The 24,958-nt window shown below is 38.6% G+C and overlaps 1 protein-coding gene across 4 annotated transcripts in view; it reads right to left on the reverse strand.

Annotated features, from left to right (window-relative positions):
• Positions 1 to 24,958, reverse strand: part of MYO5A (myosin VA) — a 189,223-nt gene that overhangs the window by 35,083 nt on the left and 129,182 nt on the right. For all 4 annotated transcript variants that reach the window (XM_077881132.1, XM_077881135.1, XM_077881134.1 and 1 more), the window contains exons 23-28: positions 22,025 to 22,118; positions 19,648 to 19,796; positions 13,191 to 13,304; positions 6,201 to 6,344; positions 5,903 to 5,956; positions 1,898 to 2,125 (exon numbers count right to left, since the gene is read on the reverse strand). In XM_077881132.1, the coding sequence (XP_077737258.1) occupies positions 1,898 to 2,125; positions 5,903 to 5,956; positions 6,201 to 6,344; positions 13,191 to 13,304; positions 19,648 to 19,796; positions 22,025 to 22,118 (783 nt within the window). The remainder of the gene's footprint in view (positions 1 to 1,897; positions 2,126 to 5,902; positions 5,957 to 6,200; positions 6,345 to 13,190; positions 13,305 to 19,647; positions 19,797 to 22,024; positions 22,119 to 24,958) is intronic.

Raw genomic sequence — 24,958 nt, forward strand, 5'->3', positions numbered from 1 at the left:
TGTATATGCTGAAAGTCTTATCCTAGGTCTGTGAGAGTTACAGTCAAGCTCTGATAGGAAGTCACTTGTTCAAATGGAGCCTTTCAGAATACTCACAGAGGTGGAGCAGATGAAGTAGACTTGGCTGGGCTGGATTATCACCTACCTCACTGGGTGTCACTCACTACTGTCCTGCAAAGGAGCTGTGAAATGATGAGTCTGTTGGACTGGAAACTGAATGGGATAGACAGCCATGGGTTCGAAAGGTCTCAATCAGCGTCGTGGGCATTTTTCTTAGTAAAGAACAAGCTATTGCCATGTGTAGGCTGAGAGCAGAGGCCTTGGTGAGACAGGACCAGCCAATCTGAGAGGCTAGAGAGGAGCTGTAAGCTGGGTGAGTGAGCGCATCTGATACCAGAACCCTGCGCTGTTAACTGGATTGTTTTTTATGTCCCTTGATTCATTTTATTTTTTCCTTTCCCTTAACTTTTACTGAAGTTTCTTGTGAGAATACCACTTTGTCACAAGGGAACCAGAGAAAGGAATTATGATTTTGGACTCTGCTCCAGCTAGCATAAAGAGACAGTCTTCTATCTTAAGGCCCAACCACAGCAGTAGTCATGAAAACCACACTGAGAAAGCCTCAGGAAAGGAGAGACTACAGGGCCAGGCCAAAGGAGAGATTCCCCTTCCAGAATCTCCTCATTTCAGCCCGAATGGGTTTGTGATTTAAAATAAGAAAGCCCATTTCTTTATATAAATCCACTCATTCCTGGGATATTTTTTCCTTTCAAGATTAGTCGCAAATTTCTTGTTTTCAGAATTTGGTATTTTCTGGATCAGTGTCGACCTCAGTATGAGCTATCTTTCTCAAAACCAAATGTTATATGCCAGATTCATTATTTTAACCACATGCAGAACTACCATTTCAAGGAAAGTATTCTCAGATCTTCCAGTTCATTATATATTATAGTCATTTTTTATATGGTATGTCCTGAAGCTGGAATACTTGATTGTCTAATTCTTGGTAACACTTCGTTTGCTGCATGAACATGGATAGGGACACAGGCCAGGTTTTATGATGATTACCCAGAGTCTCTATGATGGCAAATGACAAAAAGGCCCTTTATCACCAACACATGGCAGCAATGGTCTCAAATTACCCGAGCGCAGGAAGAACTTTGAAGGGTTACCTCTACCCTGTGGCATGGGTCCTTTCTGTTGACACTACATGCAGCCCCTCCCCAGTTGAGACAGCTCCCCCTATTAGACAGAACTCCCTAAAATGAGCAGAAATCATCTGCATGGAACTTCTACTCACTGATCTCATTTCTAACCCTTTTATATGTTGTCTTTCCAGTTAAATGGGCTATTTTCAACAAGTAATTTTAAAGTCTTATTTAATGTCTTCTCACACAGCAGGACAATCTATGGATTTTTGTACTTAACAGAATTTTACTTTTTAAAAAAAGTTTACTTATTTGTTTTATTCATTTAAGTAATTTTTATACTTAATGTGGTGTTTGAACTCATGAACCTGAGGTCAAGAATCACATGCTCCTCTGACTGAGCTGGCCAAGAGCTCTGGATTGTACTTTTGATCAAAATTTATCATGGCCAGATTACTACTTAAAGATTAATTTTAAAAGCCCTTTGTTAATGAGTGAGAAATGGGAGATCATTTTGGTTTTCATTTATTTTTTGCTCACTTTAATTGGCATTTATAACAGTTTTAAAGCAACATTGAGATTTTTTTTTTAAATGACAATATCATTTTTTTGGACAATATCCTTTAAACTAAATGCTAATTAGATAAAAAATGCTCATAAGTGTTTGGTTCATTATAAATTGAAGGGAAAGGATAGAAAGAAAGAGGCCAGTCTCCAGACACCCACTTTGGTCACTCACTCATGCTTACCTTGTGTTGGATGGCCTCCTTCTGGCTCACCAGTTGGGACCTCAAGATGAGGACCTCCTCCTTGCGGACATCAAGCTCCTCACTTACAGAGGTCAGCTGCTCCATGAGGACACGGTAGGCTGGTGCACCTGGAGCAGTCACCTCTGGGGCACTTTTCTCACTAAGGGCCTTGCGAAGTTCATTTAATTCATTTTTCAGTTTTTTGTTTTCTGATTCTAGCTCTTGACGCTGTATGAAGAGACAATAGTTCACTGCTGTTATCCTCAACTTTACACTGGAATGCTCGTGTTCTCCTAAGATGGTAGAATTCTGGTGGGAAAGATCACCAGAGCTACCCTAGTAAACAGCTTTCTAGGCTCTACTGGGAGCTCTGTTCTGCAAATTAAGGAAGCTAACATCAAGTGTAGCTGAGCAAGGCGAATGGCAGTTTGCTTCATCAACCCAGATTCCAGAGCCACATTTATTCTGGGCCTGCCTAGGGTGTGTTCACAGGCCTGGAGAGACTGCTGAGTCCTATGGGGAGAATTTAGCCCATTCCTCAGAAGCCCAGGTTTTCTCTGCAGGTAAATATAAGGCACGTATGAGGGTTCAGCTGGTCAGGTTATTTCCAATGAATAGTTCAGATGAACAGAACCCTGAAATCTTGAGTAGCATCCTCTTATTTCCTTTGTAGAACAGAATGGAAAGACTATTGAAATCTTAGACTTTTAACTTCTAATAAAAAAATTAACATATCACTTAAACTAATAAAATTCCATTTAGTGTTTTGATGACAACAAACAATGTATTTTTCAAACTACTTTGACATGTGAATGACAGGCTTGTGAAGTTGCTGGCAGAAGTCTTGGGAAGTGGGAGGAAAGGATGGATTCCTTTCCCACCCAGATGGCCAAACTCATCCTTTATCCCTCCATACTTTCACAAACTACCAGACATCCTCATGCCACCAGTTAGCTCTGCTTATGCAAACTTTGCTGAAACAATGGTAATGACAACCCAGAATAGAGTTCTGACGCTAGAATACAAATGTCTCAGGATACCGGCTGGGAAACGGTAAAGCAGACAGGCCTCTGAAGGCACCATGCTGCCTTGTTTAGCACATTACACAAGGCCTTATGACTGTGGAAGTGAGATACTTTTGGGTATAAGATAAAATATTTTATTGTTTCTTCCAGACAAGCCATCTTGGGTTTGTAGCACCACATCAGACCTCTCAACAGTTATAGTAAAACTATTTATAGTCTTTTTTTCTAGTATAAGAATATATAACCCTTTCTTTCATGTGAATTAATCTATTCTTATGGAAAATGAGTAAGCCTTCCTATCCCCAGTCTCCCACCAACTGATAATCAGATTCATATTGCTCATTTCTGCAACAGAAAACATGAGTGTCTTTACTTGGACACTAAGCTCCGATGCGATGTTTCCCAAACTTTAAAGTGCATCAGAATCACTTGCAGACAGACTGCATGGCCCAACCCCCAGAGTTTCTGGTTCAAAAGGTCTGGTATGAGACCTACAAATGCACATTTCCAACAAGTTACTAGGTGATGCTAATGCTGCTGGCCAAGGGACCGTATTTTGAGAAATACTGAGCTAATATACTTGGGAAATTAGTGATCTGGGCTTAATTTTTTTTTTTTTTTTAATCTAGGCTTCACTTTTAACATATTCCAAAGAATGTCTTATTTGTTCATTTTTGTGAGGCAGGAAGATGGGAAAGAGTTGGAGATGACAGTCCTATTCCCCTTCCATTGGCCTGTGCCATTCCATCTCATCTGATTCTTTTCTTATATGACCCATATCATGAGTTGGTCCTCTAGACAAAAGGTACAGAAGGCATCAGAGAGTCAGAATAATAGAGATGACACTTTGCTGCCACTCTTTTCTTTCTCTGCAAACATAAATATTACCTGAGAAGTACTTTCACTGAAGGAGCAATAGATTTATTCATGTTATAATTTAGAAAGGGTAAAAGGGTTCTCTAGGGTATTTTAAAATAGTGATTTAAATAAAAATTAATTTTCAAACAAGTGACAATAGGAATCAATGCTGTTTTGAAAGTTTCCTTCTGTCTGGAGACCTAAATTCAAGACCAGACTCTGTTAATCTCTTAACTGTTCTCTGCCTCAGTTTAATAATCTTTAAGGAGGAAATAATTTATCTCAGAAGTTTGACAATGATTAAATAAGATAAGGTGCAGGAAAACTTTTCAAACTGTAAAGTAAATACAAGGTATTATTAGTCAAGTGTTTATTAAATGTCAGTGGAAGAGTTCTATCTTTAAGGGAAGGGGTTGATAAGGGAACTGTGGGTTGGACAGGGGTGGAGGACAGGCATTCCCTGTATCAAGCTGCCATGTAGCCTCAAAAGGAAGCAGTAATCAGCAGGTCTGGACCATAAGAAGTGGAAAATCCACAGAAGACAGGGTTCTACTAACACAAATTCACGTAACACTGTTAGGAATTAATATATCAGGACCAGACTTGAAGTAATATTACTAAAAAAAAAAAAAAAATACAAAAATCCTTATAACAGTTTAGGGAGACCCTCAGAATTCTCAAATAGACATAAAAAATTCTCTTTAAAATAATGAGTTTTCTTATGCTATTTTGTGGCTTTTCTAATTCTTAGCTTTGGTTATAATCATAAATCTTGCTATAGTTTTCTAGTTATTCCAGACTATTGTTTACAAATGGAGAAAATAGTTAAAAATAAACACAAGCAGAAAATGTCTGAGAAAGATAAATTTAAGACAAATAATGTATTAATAACCTAGAAAAAAGCTGGGGGTGTCTTGATAGCTGATAGCCTGATAGCTCAAACTTCACAGGGCTCAAAAAGTTCTGATTCTGGAAAGCTAAGGAAGGAGCTGAGTGGAGAACAGCCTACTCTGATTTTATTTTTAATTATTTTATTTATTTATTTTTTAAAGTAAACTCTATGCCCACCATGAGGCTCGAATTTATGACCCTGAGATTAAGGGTCACATGCTTTACCAACTGAGCCAGCCAGGTGCACAACCTACTCTGTATCAAGGAATGGGCTCTTGTTTGTTTGTTTTAAACCTAAACTCTTGGGTTACCCAAGATACTTTGTATTTCAGAAACTTCTGTTCCTTCCTAATCAGAGCCTTTCCCTGTTCAACTGCCCAGAGACACATAGTACCTGTTAATCAGACACTGCTTTTAACCATTAAGGAGAAAACTCTCTACCTTCATCTTCCTCCTCCCAACAGTTTCTAAAATAAGTTAGAATACATTTTTACTCTGATACCTAGAAAACTAATACTGAGCTATCTTTCTCTACAAGTGGGGTTTGGTGGTTAGGGCACAGGCTTTGGAGCCAAAGACACCTATGTTCAAATCCTGTTCCTGTCAGTTTCTAGTGGGGTGATCTTAGGGAAGTTACTTATATTTCTTAGCTTCAATTTCCTCATCTGTAAAATGGGAACTAAAATACTTACTTGCAGGATTATTTTAAGAATTAAAGCTGATATGTAAAGTACAGGCATTAAAAAAAAATGATGAGAATAATGACAGGAGCCAACATTTGCTGGGTACTTACTATGTGCTGGGCACTATTCTAAACAGTGTACATGAATTACTTCATATAATCTTCATGACAGTCCTATAACATAAATAGTATTATTAACCTCACTCTATAGATGAGAACACTGAGGTATGGAAAACATACATAACTTGCACACAGCTATATGGTGGCAGATCTAACATTTGAACCCAGGCCATCTGACACTAGAATCCATGTCCTTGCCTACCTTCTAGAGCCTCAGATGGCAGCTACTCCTCCTGTTTCTGCTTAGACTGAACTTTAGCTTATAGGAAATAGAATCTATGAAAAGAAATAACATGAAGCTAGAAGTAATTCCTGAATAAGACTGAATTAAGGTGTCCTTAAGGATGTTCTCTGAGAAAAAGAGAAACTCTAAGCAGGTCACTTGCCAAAACAATATATTCAAAGCCTTGGGCTGAAGCTTCCCATTACCTTGAGTGATTCATATTCCAGTTCTGCACCTCTAATTTGTGGTCTTTCTTCTTCCTAGGGAAAATGTAAAGTTAAAAACTTTATAAATAAGTAGTTATACTTTAATTGTCACATTTTTCCTCAGAATATTTCCTTACTCTGCAGAAAACAGTGAGGAAAGTTCAGCCCTCACTACAAGAACCAAATGCTGCTTGGATAAAGTACTTCTGGGCTGAGTTTCCATTAAAGAAGAGAGTGCAGAAAGTCCCACTCAGTGCTTGGTTTGGGCACGGCCCTGGGGTGGGGTAGCACTGCGTACCTTTGCCTTGCTGCGGAGCACCTGCTCCTCCTTGCGGTCCAGCTCATCCTGCATCACCTGCTTCTCCTGCTCCAGCTCTGTGACCCGCTTCTGGAGCTTGAGGAACAATGACATGTCCAGAGGCACCTTCTTCTCACTTGGCTCCTAAACCCCCAAAAATCATAAGATGGTCAAGATGATCCAGAAGATGTACAAGCCAATGAGAAAATAATGAACAGTCCAACAGAAATATAGCAAGCTTATAGAAGAAATATAAATGGCGAAGTAATATACAAATAACACGTCCACCCTAGCTAATGAGTAGAGACATGCAAATTAAACAGTGAGGCATTACTTTACCCATCAGATTGGCAAAGACTGGAAAGATCAATAATGCCATGTGTTAGTAACAGCATCTTATATAATACTGGTGGAAGTATAAGTAGGCCTTTTAAGAGGGCAAGTTAGCTGTATTTAATAAAATTTAAATGTGTATACTCCTTAATCTAACAATATACATTTAAGAATTATCCCACAAAAAGTCTTACACAAGTACACAAGAATATGTGGAAAAAGATGTTCATTGCAGCATTTTTTGTAATTGTAAAAAACTGGGGGAAAAAAACCCAAATGTCAGTCAATAGAAGAGCTACTTAAACTGTAGTATAGTCAAGTTAAAATATTTCATAGTTGTTTAAAAAATGAAATAGATATACACAAGTGGGTATGTCCTAGATAAAAGTATTAAGTGAAATATACAAGTTGCAAGGAAGTATTTACACTATGATTTTATTTTTGTTAAAAAAACAAATGCCCATGACTTTTAAATATACCCACCATACAGCATACAACAATCTAGAAGGCCAACAATGGTTATCTTGGAGAATGGGGGGGTACTATGGGAAAGTTTCATTTTCTACTTTACACATTTCTACATTGGAATTGTTTACAATGAGCATGGACTACTTTTCAGGAAAAATGATTTTTGAAAAGGTGAAGTGCTAGCATAAATATACTGAGATCAGACAGAGAAAACTGGAAAACTAAAATATACATAGCCCTTAATAAGGTGAAAAATAACCTAGCAGCATCTGACAAGTATGTCAGTTGGTTCTAGAACAGAAGCATGGTGAGAACTACTAGTGTAAACAGAGATACACTAAAGCTGAGCAAAGGGAAAGAGAAACCACCATCATGGAAGTTGAGACTGCTATAAGTATTATACCTTGCTTACTTCAGGTTTCAACTTTTATTTTATTTTTTTTTTGCCCCTATTTTATTTATTTATTTATTTAGTTGATTATAGTAGGAGGTTTGAACTTTTAATGAGGTAAGGAGAGAAAGTTGTGTCATTAGATTTAATGGAAACAATCGTCTCTTTTTGTTAGAGAGAGAACAGCAATAATGAATGGTCAAAGTAAAATTCTTAATTGATTAGTGTGCCTCATATTTCAGATTTTCAATTTTTTAAAAGGCTTTTATTCAGACATAAAAGCAAAATGAGCTTATTTCATTTTAAGAGAGAAGGATGAGGGTGGACAGAGGGAGAGGGAGAGAGAAAATCTCCACTATGTGTGGAACCTGATGCAGAGCTTGATCTCACAACCCTCATATCATGAAATCAAGAGTCGGACACTTAACTGACTGAGCCACCTGGTGCCCCAAAATAAGCTTTTTATAAAGTTTAGGAAATAAGTACAAAGAAAAAAAATAAAACCATAATCATACCCCCAGAGAAAACCTACAATTTTGTCCTCCTTTTTTTTAGATTTAAGTAACTGGAATATTTTCATTATAATGTATTGTCTTTTAAATTTAGTATTATATCACAACTTTTCCAAATTTACAATATATTTGGAACCATAATTTTTAATAGCTAAACTGTCATGTGTACCATTATTTACTTAGCTGTTACCTAACTGATGGGCACTGAAGTTGTTTCTAATTTTCTGCTACTGAAATATACTAAAATAAATTTTCTGCTTCTAATTTTCTGCTACTGAAATATACTAAAATAAATATCCTAGTACATAAATACCTAAATATTAATGTTTTTAAGCTAAATTAGTTTCCACTTCCATCCAGCAACCACCACTTTGCCTGGAACAACAATGACTGTTATTTAAAAAAAAAAGGCTCAATTGATAGACCAAAAGTGTGTTTAATTATAGTTTTAATTCACATTTCTTTGCCTTTTGTTGAGGTTGAATACTTTTTATATTTGTTAGCTATCTTTAGTCTTTTGTGAATTCTTGTGCTGAATTCAGTGTTGCTTCAGTTCTAAAAAGACATCTCAGAAGAATCAATTAAACTATGTAATGGGGCATTTATCTGTAGGCTATTGGGGTCATTAACCCACAGACTAGCTAGACCTGGACTGTTTCTGACTGTCCACCCTTGTAATGTTCAACAGTAAGAAAAAGTTTAGGTATAAGATCTTTGCCATAAAGTCTGTCCTGACTGAGCAGAATAGATACAACATCCTGCCTGAATGTAAAATTACTATAGATTTTCATTCATATTAAAACTCATTTCTATACATCCCACAAATATTTGCAGTTCAGCTTATTTACAAGGTAAACATTCTATTCATGTGTTTTTAATGTTTGTTCATCTATTAATGAAGTATGTGTCCCTGAAAATTTTAATTATTTAATCTCTTTTTACGCTATAATAGACTTCACCTCACAACTTCATTCATTGTACCTAAAACGTCACCATTTGGGAATCATCCCTCTCAATCTTGAACAGGCATTTCATTTAAAAGGAATCTTCTCATTAAAATGGGATGGGGTGGGGTGCCTGGGTGGCTCAGTTGGTTAAGCATCCAACTCTTGATTTTGGCTCAGGTCATGATCTCAGGGTTATGAGACTGAGCCGGGTGTCGGGCTCTGTGCTAGGTGTGGAGCCTGCTTATGATTTTCTTTCTCCCTTTCCCTCCGCCCCCCACACAGCCTGGGCTAGTGTCTGCTCGCTCTCATTCTTTAAAAAAACATTAAAAATGGGATGAGGTAACTCTTTAGATATTAGCAAATACTACATAAAGAATTAGTTGACTGCCGGATAAAAGCAAAACCCTGTAGATAGGAATACTAAAATAGGAGATGAAATAATACAAAAATAATAACATCTGACAACTGCAAAATTGCTTGAGGCACAATGACTGGTAATTATTTAAGGGTGCTCTGCACAGTGCCCATTCTTATCCCTAATGATACATCTAGTTAGAGATACCACTTCTTCTCCATGCCACATGAGCAAGAGGGAATATTGGGCCACCTGGCTGAGACAAGTTTCTGAGGTTTTGCTTTGCTTTCTTTTTGTAGAAAGGACTTTATCATCCATGGCTTTTCTAAAAGAGTGAAGCTTTGAAACTGACCTAAAACATCATGGTCTCTCATCTGAGGAAAATCCGGAAGACAAGAGAATTTATTCACAAAATTACCAGCGTAGATCTGCAATCATTCTGGAATTATTGCTAACAACAGCTGAGAGACGGTTGTGGTGACCTTCTCCCTAGGTTTGACAGGTGTGAGGAAGCAGAAGGACGGAAGCAGAACTGGGATAGTCAGTCAGTGACTACTAAGAAAGCTGCACGACAGCAGGGAGAAGCAAAGGTTCCAAAAGAATGCCACTCCAGACCATGAAGATGCTGTGGGTGTGGGAGGGCTGCACAGCAGGTGGAGCTGGCAGGTGAGTTCTCCAGAGGGAAACAGCAATGGAGGTGCCAGCCCAACTTGTGAACAACAAATCACAGGTTTGGCAAAGCTAGAAAGACATCAATACTTTTTTAACATCAAATTTTGCTATCATTACATGACTGAGGTTGGAATTCCATGTTTCAAAACAGTATGAAAAATTCTTCTCTATTTTAATAAAAAAAGAAGAATCAATTCATAACCAAGAGTGGGCCCATTATTTTCCTGGGACCAGATTCTGAAGGAGCTGCTTGGGAATACTATACATAGTAGAAATGCTTCTTTATTTTGTTAGGGGCAATTTGTAAACCTGGCCATTACAGAACTAGTTGCAGTGAGGAATGCAAACCTGGAGGTCAAAGGTAATCAGAAGTGCAAATGCACAGCCATAGTCTTAGTCTGATACTTCTCTCCCATCCAACTTCCTTTCTGATAATCAATCTCTCTTCTTCTATTGCCAGTTTTACAGATTTCTATCTTTCTGATTCTGACCACACCCAATCAAAACTGTAGGATAGTCACTGGAAGCCTATTTATTAGAAAACATGGATTTATTGAATGCTTACTATGTATCAAACATTGTTAAAAGTGCTTTAAAAGAATTATCTCAATCTTCAAAACATCACTCTAAAGTAAGATAATAATCATACCATATCACTTCATAGGTGAGGAAACTGAGGCACAGAGAGGCTGAGGCTCAGGTTACGGACATAGTTCCAAGGAGGAGAGTTACTGTAGTCTGTCCAATAGTCAAGACAACCCTTCTAACTAGAGCCAGCCACATTTCAGATGCATACACTTAGTAACAAGGAATAATATGACTAGTTCAGTGAAAAGCCTTTCCCATTATTGAGAGATTTCCAGGTGCATGACCTACTGCTGATGGTCAATACATATGAAGGACAATACACAGTATTCCAGATCTGTCTGTGACTTCTGCAGCACAATTCATGCTTCATTATTTAAAAGAGATGAGCAAAATACTATATCCAACTCTAAACTAACTTTTTTTTTTAAGTAGGTGTTATGCCATTGTGGAGCCTAACTCAGGGCTTGGACACACGATCTTGTGATCAAGACCTGAGCAGAGATCAAGAGTTGGATGCTAACCAACTAAGCCACCCAGATGCCCCTAAACTAACTCTTAATTTGAAAAAAGATTCAGTGGAAATATGGGTGAGAATTAGAAACAAAAAGGTTAACTCTCCCCTCAAATCTGTAAGAATTAGGACACAACTTGAAAAGAGTAGAGACCCCAACAAATATCATTACTAGTAAAAATTAGGTAAAGCACAGAGGAGTTTTTGAGGTTAAAAATGTAATGTCCTTAAACAGAACTATCAATAAGAAGCCTCTTTGCCCTAATTCTTTTTTTTTCCCTAATTCTTTTTTAAAGATTTTGTGTATTTATTTTGGAGACAGAAAGAGAGGAAAGGAGGATAAGCAGGGGTAAGAGCAGAAGGAGAAGGACAAGCAGAGTCCATGCTGAGCACAGAGCCTGATATGGGGCTTGATCCCATGACCTGAGCTGAAATCAAGAGTTGGATACCCAACTGACTAAACCAAACCACCCAGGCAACCATGCCCTGAGTTTAATACAAAATACTCTGCAGCAAATACACACTTTTTGTCATGGTTTTCCCCTCCCTTGCAGGAACTGTTCAAGTTGTATTACACTGAAGCCAATAGTTTGTAAACATACTTCCCTCGGACTGCTGGGAGTGAGTGCTCCCATTAAGACCAACTGGATACAATCCTAAAACTTTCATATCCACTGGAGGCTGAGAGGCTATAATTTTGAAATCTTCAAGATCTAACTTGGTGGTAGTCTCCAAAGATGGTTACAAATGATTGCTCCCAACACAACTGTCTTTTCTCCCATCAAGAGATGAAGTCCACTGCCTTTCCCCCAAGTCTGGGCTGGCCTTGTAATTTCCATGACATAGACTGTGGCAGAATTAGCACTGTGCTGGTTCTGGGCCTGGCCCCAAGAGCTCTGGTATCTTTTGCTCTTACACTTTTAGAGTCCATTCAGCATGCCACTGAACAGAGAAGTCACCTGGAGAGGCCCGAGGTTCTCTTCCTTGGGCTGGGATGCAGGGAGGTGCTCCAAGTACCAAGAGTTTACAAACTATTGGCAATACCACGTAAAGCAGAAAAACTGTCCAGTCAAAATCCAAAGAGTTGTGAACATTAATAAATTGCTGTTGCTTGAAACCCCTGCAGTTTGGGATGATTTGTCACAAGCAATGAATAACAGGAACAACCTCTATCCTGCTATATGGTGGCCATAAAACTCTATCAACAGTCTACAGTTTAATGTTAGCAGTAGAGAGAAGCGACACTGCAGCACTACATGTAAAACCCCCGCATGGGAGCAAGTAGAGTATGGAGCGACCCACAGACCAGCCTCAGTTAGAATACTGGCTCAGCCACTGACAAGCTGGGACCTTGGATAAGTTAACTTAGGGTTCTTGAATGTATGATGCCAACTATATGACATTTTTCCTTAAAATAAACAGAATGAGATGGCAGAAACTTTTTATTCCTGAGTAAAACTAAGACAAAGGAAAGAATCATTCAATTTTCTTCACCGTTCAGCCAGAAGCATTCTATTTCCGACTTGGCCATTTTCTCAGAACATAATATAAAAATAGAAGAATTTTGCCTGAATTACCCATTAGTGAAACTAATATCATATTTGAAAAGAAGATCTGAGAATTGGTTTGGGAACAATCTACCTTAAAGTCACTGTACTCTTGGAGTTACAGTAATGTATCATTTTGATATCATACCACATAACACAAACACTAAGGCAGATTTATAAGCTATTTTTCTTGCATTTTTATGGACAAAAATTACATTGGTAAAAACTATTATCAAACAGAAGCAGCAGTTTTGTTAAACTCTTGGGCACTGGTTATTTATAATTTTCAAGGACAAAAGCCTTACTATTAAAACAATTTACCTCAGTCTGAAATAAATTTATGATGGGTTATGTTTTTTTGTAATAGGACATGTTAAGATGAGAAAGGGAATTACAAAAGGGAAAATCTTGTCATCAATATTACATTAAAAATTAAAATGTCTATTGGCCAAAAAACATATGTAATAAGTTATATAAGTACATATAAGACAATATATGTAATAATTAATAAGCTAATTAAGCACCCATTGGTGATTTATGAAATATAAAGAGTTTGAAACAACTGTTACATTTATGGGCAACGAGGTCCATTCTGCAATGGAAATGCTTTCTGTTAAGAACAGCATGGTCACATCCTACTTTTAGTGATAGGTATCTAAAATGTACCTCTGTCCTCAAGGGCATATCTTCAGTTTCTGCAATTTCAGAGCTAAAGGTGTATTCAGACTCATTGCTGCTGTGGGTGGAGTCTGTTCTCTTGTGTCCAGGCTTAGGCACGTTCTGCAAGGCAAATAAACCAAGTAGAATTAATACTATATAATTAAACCAGTTATAGCTAAGACAGCATCCACCTTAACTTGGTTCTAACCCTCACTCACTGACTTGTTGCTCTTTTGCCCAAATAGTCTGTTCCATTTTGTCCTTATAAACTCTTACAAAAGGGTTACTTTCTGAGCTCCTCAAAAAAAGAGAAAGATGCGCCAGCAGGGCATGACAAAAATAGTCAAAAAAACCAAGTGCTCAAACAAAAATCACCTGTGATTATTAGCAGAGTCCTCTTTGGGTTTTTTTTTTTTTTTTTTTAAGATTTTATTTATTTGAGAGAGAGAGAGAGAGGGACACAGAGAGCATGAGCAGGGGGAGGGGCAGAGGGAGAAGGACAAGCAGACTCCCTGCTGAGCAAGAGAGCCTGATGTGGGGCTCAATCCCAGGACTCTGAGATCATGACCTCAGTTGAAGGCAGATGCTTAATTGACTTTAGTCATCCAGGCAGCCCCCAATTTGGGTTTTTATTTTTTATTATTTTTATTATTTTTAAGATTTTATTTATTTGATGGAATGAATGAGACAGCAGAAGCAGGGGAGCAGCAAAAGGAGAAGGAAAAGCAGGCTCGGGATCCCTGGGTGGCGCAGCGGTTTGGCGCCTGCCTTTGGCCCAGGGCGCGATCCTGGAGACCCGGGATCGAATCCCACATCAGGCTCCCGGTGCATGGAGCCTGCTTCTCCCTCTGCCTATGTCTCTGCCTCTCTCTCTCTCTCTCTGTGACTATCATAAATAAATAAAAATTTAAAAAAAAAAAAAAAAAAAAAAGAAAAGCAGGCTCCCCACTGAGAAGACAGCCTGATGTGGGGCTCGATCCCAGGACCCCGAGATCACGACTCAAACCAAAGACAGACATTTAACCAACTGAGCCACTCAGGCGCCCCACTCTTTGGGTTTTTAAAGTTGTGTGTGGCCCATCAAACTGGATGAAGTGTAGGTATAAGAACCTTAGCAACCAAACATTGATTTCAGTGTTGCCATTAAATAAAACTTAATAAAAAAACTCATGAAATATGTTTAATGATAGCATAAGCATTTTACTGCACTGTATTTGAGCATAAATAGAAAAAAAGGGGGGTTCTACATAGGTGATGATAATTTCTGTCACTTTTGGGCATGAAGTTGAATCTCTGGAGTCAGCAATGGGAAGGATGAGCAGTGCAGAGGCAAGAAAGCTGCTCCAAAAACCTTCTGAAGTCCTGGGGTTATTAATTCATGGAATCCAGGTGACATATTTATGACATGTGATACCAATGAAATTAGCATTCAGAAAGCTTATGAAGAAACAAACAATCCAATCATGGAATGGGCAAAAGACATGAACAGAAATCTCACAGAGGAACACTTAAGACATGGCCAACACGCACATAAGAAAATGCTCTGCATCACTTGCCATCAGGGAAATACAAATCAAAACCACAATGAGATACCACCTCACACCAGTGAGAATGGGGAAAATTAACAAGGCAGGAAACCACAAATGTTGGAGAGGATGCGGAGAAAAGGGAACCCTCTTTACACTGTTGGTGGGAATGTGAACTGGTACAGCCACTCTGGAAAACTGTGTGGAGGTTCCTCAAAGAGTTAAAAATAGACCTGCCCTACGACCCAGCAATTGCACTGCTGGGGATTTACCCCAAAGGTACAGATGCAATGAAACGCCGGGACACCTGCACCCCAATGTTTCTAGCAGCAATGGCCACAATAGCCAAATTGTGGAAGGAGCCTCGGTGTCCATCGAAAGATGAATGGATAAAGAAGATGTGGTCTGTGTATACAATGGAATATTACTCAGCCATTGAAATGACAAATACCCATCATTTGCTTCAACGTGGATGGAACTGGAGGGTATTATGCTGAGTGAAGTCAGTCAGTCGGAGAAGGACAAACATTATATGTTCTCATTCATTTGGGGAATATAAATAATAGTGAAAGGGAATAGAAGGGAAGGGAGAAGAAATGTGTGGGAAATATCAGAAAGGGAGACAGAACATAAAGACTCCTAACTCTGGGAAACGAACTAGGGGTGGTGGAAGGGGGGGAGGGCGGGGGGTGGGGGTAAATGGGTGACGGGCACTGAGGGGGGCACTTGACGGGATGAGCACTGGATGTTATTCTGTATGTTGGTAAATTGAACACCAATAAAAAATAAATTTATTAAAAAAATAAATAAAAAAAATAAAAAGAAAAAAAAAAGAAAACAGAAAAGTTAAATAATTGCAGTCTGTTCCTTTCTGCAGGAGAGGGGGTTAGAGAATGACTTGAAGAAAGAAGGACTAAAAAGGCTGGGTTTTGTGCCCTCGCTCCTAGGGTGCCCCCTGCAAAAAGAGGTGGATAGGTTTAGGGGCCTGCATCTCATATACTGATTCTGGAAACTTCAGACAGACCTGTGGAAGCTTTTCTGATCTGCCAATTTCCTTTACTACTTCTCCCAGCTGCAGGAGGAGCCAGAAGTCACAAAGAGCTTCTTTGCTTCTTCCTCTTCCATATCCAGGCCCATCTATATGACCAAAGGAAAGCCAGCATCTAGGAGCAGGTGAAAGACTCCCGGGCCATCCCAACCTGTACTCCCAGTGCATAAGGAAGACCCAAGAGCACCAGAGCTTCTGAAATTACTGAGCAGGCAGGGAGAAATCAACCCACATAAAGTCAAAGGTGCTCAGATTTACTGTTTGCGTACACAGGCAACCTTACTTAAAGTTCCTACCCCAGCCAACAATTGTATGGGAAAGTATTTATTAATAAATTGGTTGTGTCATTATGAGAAATAGGTAGGTCCATATAAATACCCTCAAAAAGGTTTTTAATAAGCTTATTAAAGATGAGTGAGACTTCTATTTTCCCTCATGTATGTGTTACTAAGCGAGAAGTACCTTAAGGTGTGACTAGAAGCAACATTATATATTTGCTATTTATTGTAACTTTGGGATACAGGGTAGTGGTAAAATGTTCTGGGTCTGAAGTAAGAGAGAGCTGGGTAGGAATTCTAGGTGTGCCACTTACTTGCTCCTTACCCAACTTCTCCAGGGCTCAATTTCATTAATGGGGAAAAGGTGAATAATAATATTATCTACCTGATAGGGTTTATGTGAGGGTTAAACTATCAATGTAACAAGGACTCAGTTAATGTTGAGTGATGTTGCCCTAGCATTAGGACCCTGCAGTGATGTAACAACTCCGCTGTGCGCGGCCTTCTGTTCCCCAAGATTTTAGTCCGTATGCCACACAATTACAAGGACAGACATCCTACTTGATCGTCAAGTACCCCTTCAAGATCTGCATCTTGTACCTCCTCTTTTAATCTGTTATGTCTCCAATAATTCCTTCTCTTCTTGAATCTGTTTTACTCCCTTTGTCAAGGTTAATGACCCCATTGTTGACATGCTGGACTCCCTCCTTACTTGGGGTGAATCTTCAAACATTTCACAAGCCTGCATTCCTTTGCCTCATTTATCCTTTCACTGTCTGCTTGAATTTCCTTGGCCCTGGATTTAGTGTTTTCTTCCTTGCCTCTACTTTACAACTGAATGTTCATGGGGAAAAATCCTACAACACTTCTTGGTACCAGGGCCAACAAATCTAGTCCTTTGTAATCAGTGGCATTAACTTTGGCCCATGTTATCACATAGATTACCGGGAGTCCTGAGGCAGTCTATTAATTCTCCTCCTTAAAGTTTCCTGACATCCATTTGAGGAATCTATTTACCACAAAATGCTTCTAAGCATTGCCACAGTGAGTGCCGTCTGCAGAAGAGTGTCAATGAAATATTAGCCAAGTACCCATCTATTAGTCTCAAAGTTTCTACCTAAACATTAAAATAGGATATTGCTATTATTTAATTAATCCTAAATTATAAAGTCCATTTTTAAAAATTCTCTGTAATTCTTGGCAAACATTTTCTACAGATTCCAGACTATGTTTGGAGCTAGGAAAGGAGACTTAATGAAGAGCTGAGTAGGAAGCAAGCAGATTCTGATCTTCCTTCCTCTGTTATTTTCCTTTTCTCTCCCTCTGACCATTTTGTTAACCAAGAGGAGTGACAATGAGTCACAGGCATATAGTGGAGAGGATTATAGGCTGAGAAATCAGAAATCAAGCAGCTGAACTGCCCCTGGAACTAGATTATGTCTTTCTTTTTCCACAGCACTGCAGGAACAGAATAGCTAGCAGGCAGAGACTTGCCCAGCAAGAAGGAATAGCCCTGCTAAGTTGCTGGAGGATGGCCATTATTACTGGAGGGTCTTTTCTTTTTTTCTTTTTTTATAAATTTATTTTTTATTGGTGTTCTATTTGCCAACATATAGAATAACACCCAGTGCTCATCCCGTCAGTGCCCACCTCAGTGCCCGTCATTCAGTCACCCTCACCCCCCGCCCACCTCCCCTTCCACCACCCCTAGTTCGTTTCCCAGAGTTAGGAGTCTTTCATGTTCTGTTGGAGGGTCTTTTCTAGACATGGTTACCTCTTTAAGGAGGAGACACATTAATCTCACAGAGATTTCTGGGCATGTTCAGAAAGTGACATATACATGACGTATTTCTCTCGTTTTATTTTCTGAGGTTCATAAGGCATGCAGTTTTGTTTTGTTTTTTACAAGGCATGCAGTATTAAAGAATCCAAGAAATCCTTTAGGAAAAAAATCTGTTTCTCTCTGTTTCAGCTAGTGCTTCCCACATTTATTTGACCCTAATCATTTCTTTGCCCAATGCCACTTCTTAATATCCTAAGTAACTCTAGAAACACCTCATGGGACATGAAACTTAGCTCTAACCATAACCAAAGCATAGATTAACCAAAAATGTTGGCAAGGTTATCTGGTAAGAAGAATACACCCAAGAATGGAACTCTGGGGAACATGATATTCAAAGACAGAGGAAAAGGACTCTAGAAAAAGCTAAGAATGGGAGAATGTGAGGGAGGAAAGATTTCAACAAGGCCAAGTGCAGCAGGGAGATCAAGGAAGACAAGACATAATGAGAGTCTTTCTGGTTTGTCAGTAAGAGTAATGGTGACCTACTCCTACTTCTAATTTCACTTTGTCACATATAAATCAGGATAGAGTAACAAGGTTTGAAATAACAGTCCAACTGTGGCATTTAAATTAGCTTTTTAACTTCTTTGAGACTAGGTTTCCTCTCTTCCAGATGACAAATTTATTTCTTTTGTGTTACATAATCTCCTTTATTTTGACTTTTTATTTATTTTTTTTTAATTTTTATTTATTTATGATAGGCACACAGTGAGAGAGAGAGAGGCAGAGACACAGGCAGAGGGAGAAGCAGGCTCCATGCACCGGGAGCCCGACGTGGGATTCGATCCCGGGTCTCCAGGATCGCGCCCTGGGCCAAAGGCAGGCACCAAACCGCTGCGCCACCCAGGGATCCCTATTTTGACTTTTTAAATGCCACATTTTAAAAAACATTGTCCAAGGATCAAGATAAAAGCAAAAGTTGAAGCAAATATTCTATGCTACAGATATCAAATTATCTTGTTTTTTATAAGAGGTATTTCAGAGCATTTCTAGCCATCTGTACCATTAGGTTACCTTCAAGGCCGATACTTACAGGGAACAAGAGAGCTAGAGAACTCTTTGTTTCCTGACAGTAGGTTAAGTAAAAGAGAGAGGCTATGTAGAACTATTAAAAATACAAAAGGTAGCTGGTAGATAAAGAAGAGTTCTTGAAATAGATAATTTAATTACAAATAGAAACTGAATTTTCTTTTTGTAGGAATACAACTTTGAAATTATAATAAAAACTAGTAGAGGAAATAATTACATAAATATATGCTTTCTGTGTAAATTTTACATGAAGTCATTCAATATGTAAGACAAAGTCTTTAAAGTGTTTGACTTTACTAAGTATTCATGAATAAAGTCATATGATTCATGGGATTTGCTTTACAACAACTCAATCCATTGGATGAGGTAGGTAGGAGGAATAGAGTAGGGGTAGAAATGTGTTGACCATTTTAAGTGTATAGAAATGCAACTGATTTCTGTGCATTGATTTTATATCCTGGCACACTGCTGAATTCCTGTATGAATTCTAGCAATTTTGGGTGGAGTCTGTGATGTGATGAGCACTGGGTTTTATACAGAACTGATAAATTATTAAATAATACATCTGAAACCAAAAAAAAAAAAAAAAAGAAAGAAAGAAAAAGAAAAGAAATGTGTTGACCATTTTAGAATTGGGTAATGAGTACATGAAATACATGGGGATTCATTCCACTATTTGCTTTTGTATGTGCTTAAATGTTTTCATTAAAAAAAAAAAAAAAGCAAATGTTTGACTCACCACCATCAGAGTCATCTCTTCTTTAAGGTCATCATATCGTTCTTCTAAGCGACTAAACTCATTCAGAAGGTTCTGATACCTCAGTCTTTCATCATTAAGATCGAGTTCCAGTTGTTTTGTTTCTTCCACTAACTTTTTCTCCATAGTCTCTGAAAGAAAACAAAAGGGAAAAGCATAACAAAGATGGCTCTACAGAACTCAAGAGTACAAACATGTATGCTGACTTCCAGTTTCTCTACAAAGGGTTTTACTTTTAGCACCATGAACTACAAAGAGAATGTAGAGAAAGAAAACATCATGACAAGAAAATATAATAGTTTGTTAATAACAATCATCTACTGAGGTCTTCCATGTACTATGGATTTAGTGCCATTAGCTCATTCACTGTTTACAGCACATTACAAGCTCCACTACTCATTGTTTAGTATTTTTTATTTCACTATATTTCAGGCTCTTATAAAACTCTTTTGTCTAAATTAGCATACTCTGTCAAAAAGTCAGAGATACTCCTCACATCTCTGAGGGTGGCGACTTCCCAGTGAAACCAGTTGTCCTATGTTCTGTGTCAACTCTCTGCTCCGTCCCCAGGCTGAGATCTTACAATTTTTCTACCATGTCGAATCACCCCCTCTCCAATCACTCCCCCATTTCAAACCAGATAAAGCCCCCATGCCTGGTCATTTGTGTCACTACTTCTCTTGTGTGCTGCTGGGGGCACCCATTTACCATCCCATTCTGCTGTCTCTGTTGCCAGCAGCTTGCATTTGCCTGGGATGTCATCTGGAGACGAGATGAGCCCCTGACTACAGATAAAGCAAAGCAAAGAGCCTCAGATCTCAGCTGTATGTTTTACCTAAATGAGCCAATCAGTCACATTTATAAATGTTAAGCTTCCTAATATTGATAAGGCCCATTTTATTCTCATGTTTTGGAGCTAAATATTAGCTGCCCTGCCTGTTTCGCCTGCTTCACCATTTCTTTCCCTGTCCGCTCCATAAGGGTGTGGGGAGCAAGTATCCTGTCACAACTGCTTCCCTGGTGCCCACCACAGTGTTTCCCTAATGTAGGGCGTCAATAATGTGTAAATGAATGAATGAATTTCTTCTCCTCTAACATTCTATAAATTGCCTTTTATTCTCACCAATTTGCAGAAGCTGCATAAAGCTACCAAGAAATTTTCCCTAGGCAAATCCAATGTTAGCTCTTTGTTCTTGTGATCCAATTTCAAGTATTCTCCTCATTCTGGATCTTCCCATCACATTCTGCATCCTAGCAGCCTCCTTTCCATGATCAATGACTGTTTTTAATATCATTTTTTTTCTAGTTTCTTTTCTCCACCTTATCCCTTACTTGTGGTCATCCCATAAGGCTTAATTCCAGATTTCTTCTCTTTCCTTTACATTATTCCCTATAATTGGGAGGGAGAAGGTAGTGGGGGGCAAAAACACAGAGGGCTCTCTTACCATCATAGCTTTAATGGATACCCAAAGGCCTATTTCTTTCTGTCTCTCATCTTTAATCTCAATTTGTTTTCAGGACATCTCTACTTGGAGGCCCTACCTGACATCCAAAATTTAACACTGTAACAACTGATCTCATTAATTTTACTCATAAACAGGTACTTCCCCCCCCTCAGTTTCCTCATCAGTAATAACACACCATTATTGTTGTAATACCTCATCTCAAAACATCAGGAGATTATTATTCCTTTTCTGAATACCACATCAAAAAGGATAATATTCTGGTGATTTTTTCTTCATAAAAATATATCCTCACTCCAACCCATCTCTTTCTCTCTGTCTTTACCACCAATTACTATAGCTTTGATCTTTGTATCATTTAGCCCACATTTATATATATGTGGACTCCTTGTTAATTATCATCATTCTTATCTATCTCACAACTAGCAAATAGAATAAATATCTACATCTAGTTAGTTCTCTATTAAAAAAAATTAGAGTTGCTTTTTTGGGGGGTGGAAAAGAGTTACTGATCTTGAAAGAATAATAACCATTTTTTTAGCAAAAAATAAATACACATAGACATATACATATTAGCTCACGATTTCTTCCTAGTTCAATAGAATCCTATAAGCTATAACTAATATATCACAAAGAACAAATTAATTTTTAAAAAATTACATAGGATTCTGACTGCACATGAATTCACATTTGTGCAAAGAAAGACCAGATGACAAGTTCACCAACTAAATCAACCAAAATATTTCCAGTGCTTGCCTCTTGGAACTTCATAAATTTACTGATGACAATGTCAACTTTTTAAAATATTTCAGCTCTAAGCAAAGTTGTAACTTCTAAAACCTTGGTCTGCATTTGGCTGGAGTACAGTAGGTTATGCCCACCTGAGCCTTACCTACCTGTCATCTCCTTAGCCTGCTCCACAATAAGATGATTGAGAGCCTCTTTTTCCTGCTTCAGCAAAGTGTTTTCTTCCTTCAGATTTGACACCAGCTATCAAATAAAACAATACACTCAGATGGCAGCAGTAGACAGGGGACGCCCAGTACTGGATATAAAAAGCATACCGCAGGCCCTCCCTACCTCCATGTCTCTGTGCCTCATTTCTTTACCTCGGTCCATGTAGTCAGTTTTTGAACTTGGCTCAAACATTGCCCCCTCCAGAGGGTCTTCCTGGAAACTCTCTCCAATTAGGTATCTCTCCTACAGGACCCTGTATGTGTCTCGTCATAACCCTTATAAATGATTTACTTCTACTTCCCTCAGAAACTAGAAATCTCTGGGAGATGGAGATAATTGCTGTTGTTTTACTTTGTACCTTGAGCATTTAGCAATTGCCTGGCACCTAGTAAGTGTTTGCTCTTGAAGGAATGAAAATGCCTTCTCACCTCAACAGCCTAACACAAAGCTTATGGGTACTCATGATTCAAGTATTAAGAGAGATTAAGGAGGTTAAGAAAGATGTGAAAGGCATTTTGGTTCTGGAATTCACCGAATTCCTTCTGAAGCTCCCTGCTACCTGTCTTGAGAAAGAAAACTGCCCTTTTATCTCCTCTTAAGAGTTTTAGAAGGTTACAAACTAGTCCTTTTAGTCCATGTCTAAGCTCTGGCCTTACAACAGTGTGAAAGTACTTAATGCCACAAAACTGTACACTTAAAAATGGTTAAGGTAGTAAATTTTATGTTATGTATATGTGTATTTTGCCCCCCCAAATCAGACACATACACATGCAAACAAAACATTTCGCCCTTTCACTTTCCAGTTCCCAGTTGGATGAGGATCCCAGGAAGCAAAACTCAAAACCAAAGGTTAACTCTGCAAAGTTTATGGCTTACTCAGTTCACCTATGAAATAAATGTGTGCTTATGATGACTGAAATCTGAATTCCTTTCTCTAAGCATAAATTCAAGGAACTCTTAGAGTGTTGGCTTGTTTTCCTTCCCTCCGTCCTTCCTTTTTAAGGTAAGCTCTATGCCCAACATCAGGTTCAAACTATAACCCCAAGATCAAGGGTCACATGTTAATGCAATAGCTTTAATAATAAAGAGAAGGTTATCAGGAGTTCAGAGACAGAGAAAGGGAGCTCTGTGACTAAGGACCCCTAAAGACCAGGGAATTAGATGGGAACACTGTGCCACAGCAGAAGTCGGTCCAGAAGGTATTCTTTCTGATGGCCCAGTCTCTTCCCTCCATACTGAAATAGCCTTAACAGCTGCTCTCACTAGAAAGGGTGGAACTCCTGACATGCTCTTGAGAGAAACTGCTCTTTGTCAGCGGTGTGCAGCCAATAAACTGTGGTGCTTTTACAAAACACATGTGCCTCCCCCATACTTCTAAAGCCTGGGCAGCTATCTTTTTAAAAACTCTTCAGTAGATTCAGATACACACTCCTGGTTACAAAGAAGAGTTCAAGAGTATCTTCTAGGCTCCTTGATCAGAATGGTTGGGAATGTAGCTTTCCTGACCATAAAGCTGGCTGTCAGAGTGAAATTTTTTTCATTTTTCCCAATTACTATACTCTGCTCAAGAGAATTAATGGTGGTATCTATAGCTGTCTCTGGGAAAAGCAGAAGATAATAAAAGAGAAAGGAAAAATCTGAATCTCTTCAAGTGTGCCATTCTTTCAGACTAGAAAGGTATCAACTTGACTTTGAATAAGAAAAGAGAATACTCCTTTTCTTCTTTTTAAAGATTTTACTTATTTGAGAGAGAGAGAGAGAGACAGAACACAACAGAGAGCACAAGCAGGATGGAATAGCAGAGGGAGAGGGAGAAGCAAGCTCCTCTCTGAGCAGGGAGCCTGACGTGGGACTCCATCCCAAGGAGCCCCTGGGATCATAACCTGAGCCGAAGGCAGACACTTAACTGATTGAGCCACCCAGGTGCCCGAGAAGAGAATACTCCTATCAAGCTTAAATACTTTTAAATACTTCAGATTCCTCTTCAGGAATCTGAGAATCTGAGACTCAAGAATCTATGAAGAGCTTCTGTAGACTCAAGAAATGAAAAAAAGAGTTCTTAAACCTCAAGAGTATCCCTCTGAATGCCTATTTGAATTCTGATGAATAAGCTTACTATGTCAAAATAACATATTAATGCCATTGCTATTTCTGTATATGGAGCCCAGATCTGCTAGAGATACAGGAAGAATTATTAAGACCCTGAACACCATGGGAAAATTGCAATTTTATTAGCTACACTATCCCATCTGAATTGCACCTAAGTGCCTTCTGAGGTTCTCACTGCATACACTGTGTTAATATTCAGAAACCAGTACAGGGGAGCCTTGGTGGTATGGTTGGTTAAGAGTCCGACTCAGTTTGGGCTCAGGTCGTGATCTCAAGGTTGTGAGACTGAGCCCCGCATCAGGCTCCACGCTCAGCCTTCTCCCTCTCTCTCTCCCTCTGCCTCTCACCCTACGCTTGCACACTCTCAAATAAATAAAATTTTATATATATATATATATATATATATATATATATATATACACACACACACACATATATATATACACACACATATATATATCAGTACAGAAAAAGTACAGGAAATTGGAAGCCTTGCCAGTAGTTACAGCCAATAGTCATCTCTGTTTTCATTTGAAGGTGGTAATACTAGCAGAATTTATGAAAATCTATCACTTTTTTCAAGTAAGCTTTATGTTGAGGTACTTTTATTTTGCTTAAATAACACACTGCATTGGTACTTAAGAACCTTAATGTTTTCTGTACTTAATAAAGTTTTGATGTAAACTTTGATATAAATTTGTAATATAAAATCACCAGTCTATAAGCATTGTTGTTGTTCTATCTGAATACCAGCTCTTGGCTAC

The sequence above is a fragment of the Canis aureus genome, chromosome 32 (genome assembly GCF_053574225.1).
Source record: "Canis aureus isolate CA01 chromosome 32, VMU_Caureus_v.1.0, whole genome shotgun sequence".
Taxonomy (NCBI): Eukaryota; Metazoa; Chordata; class Mammalia; order Carnivora; family Canidae; genus Canis; species Canis aureus.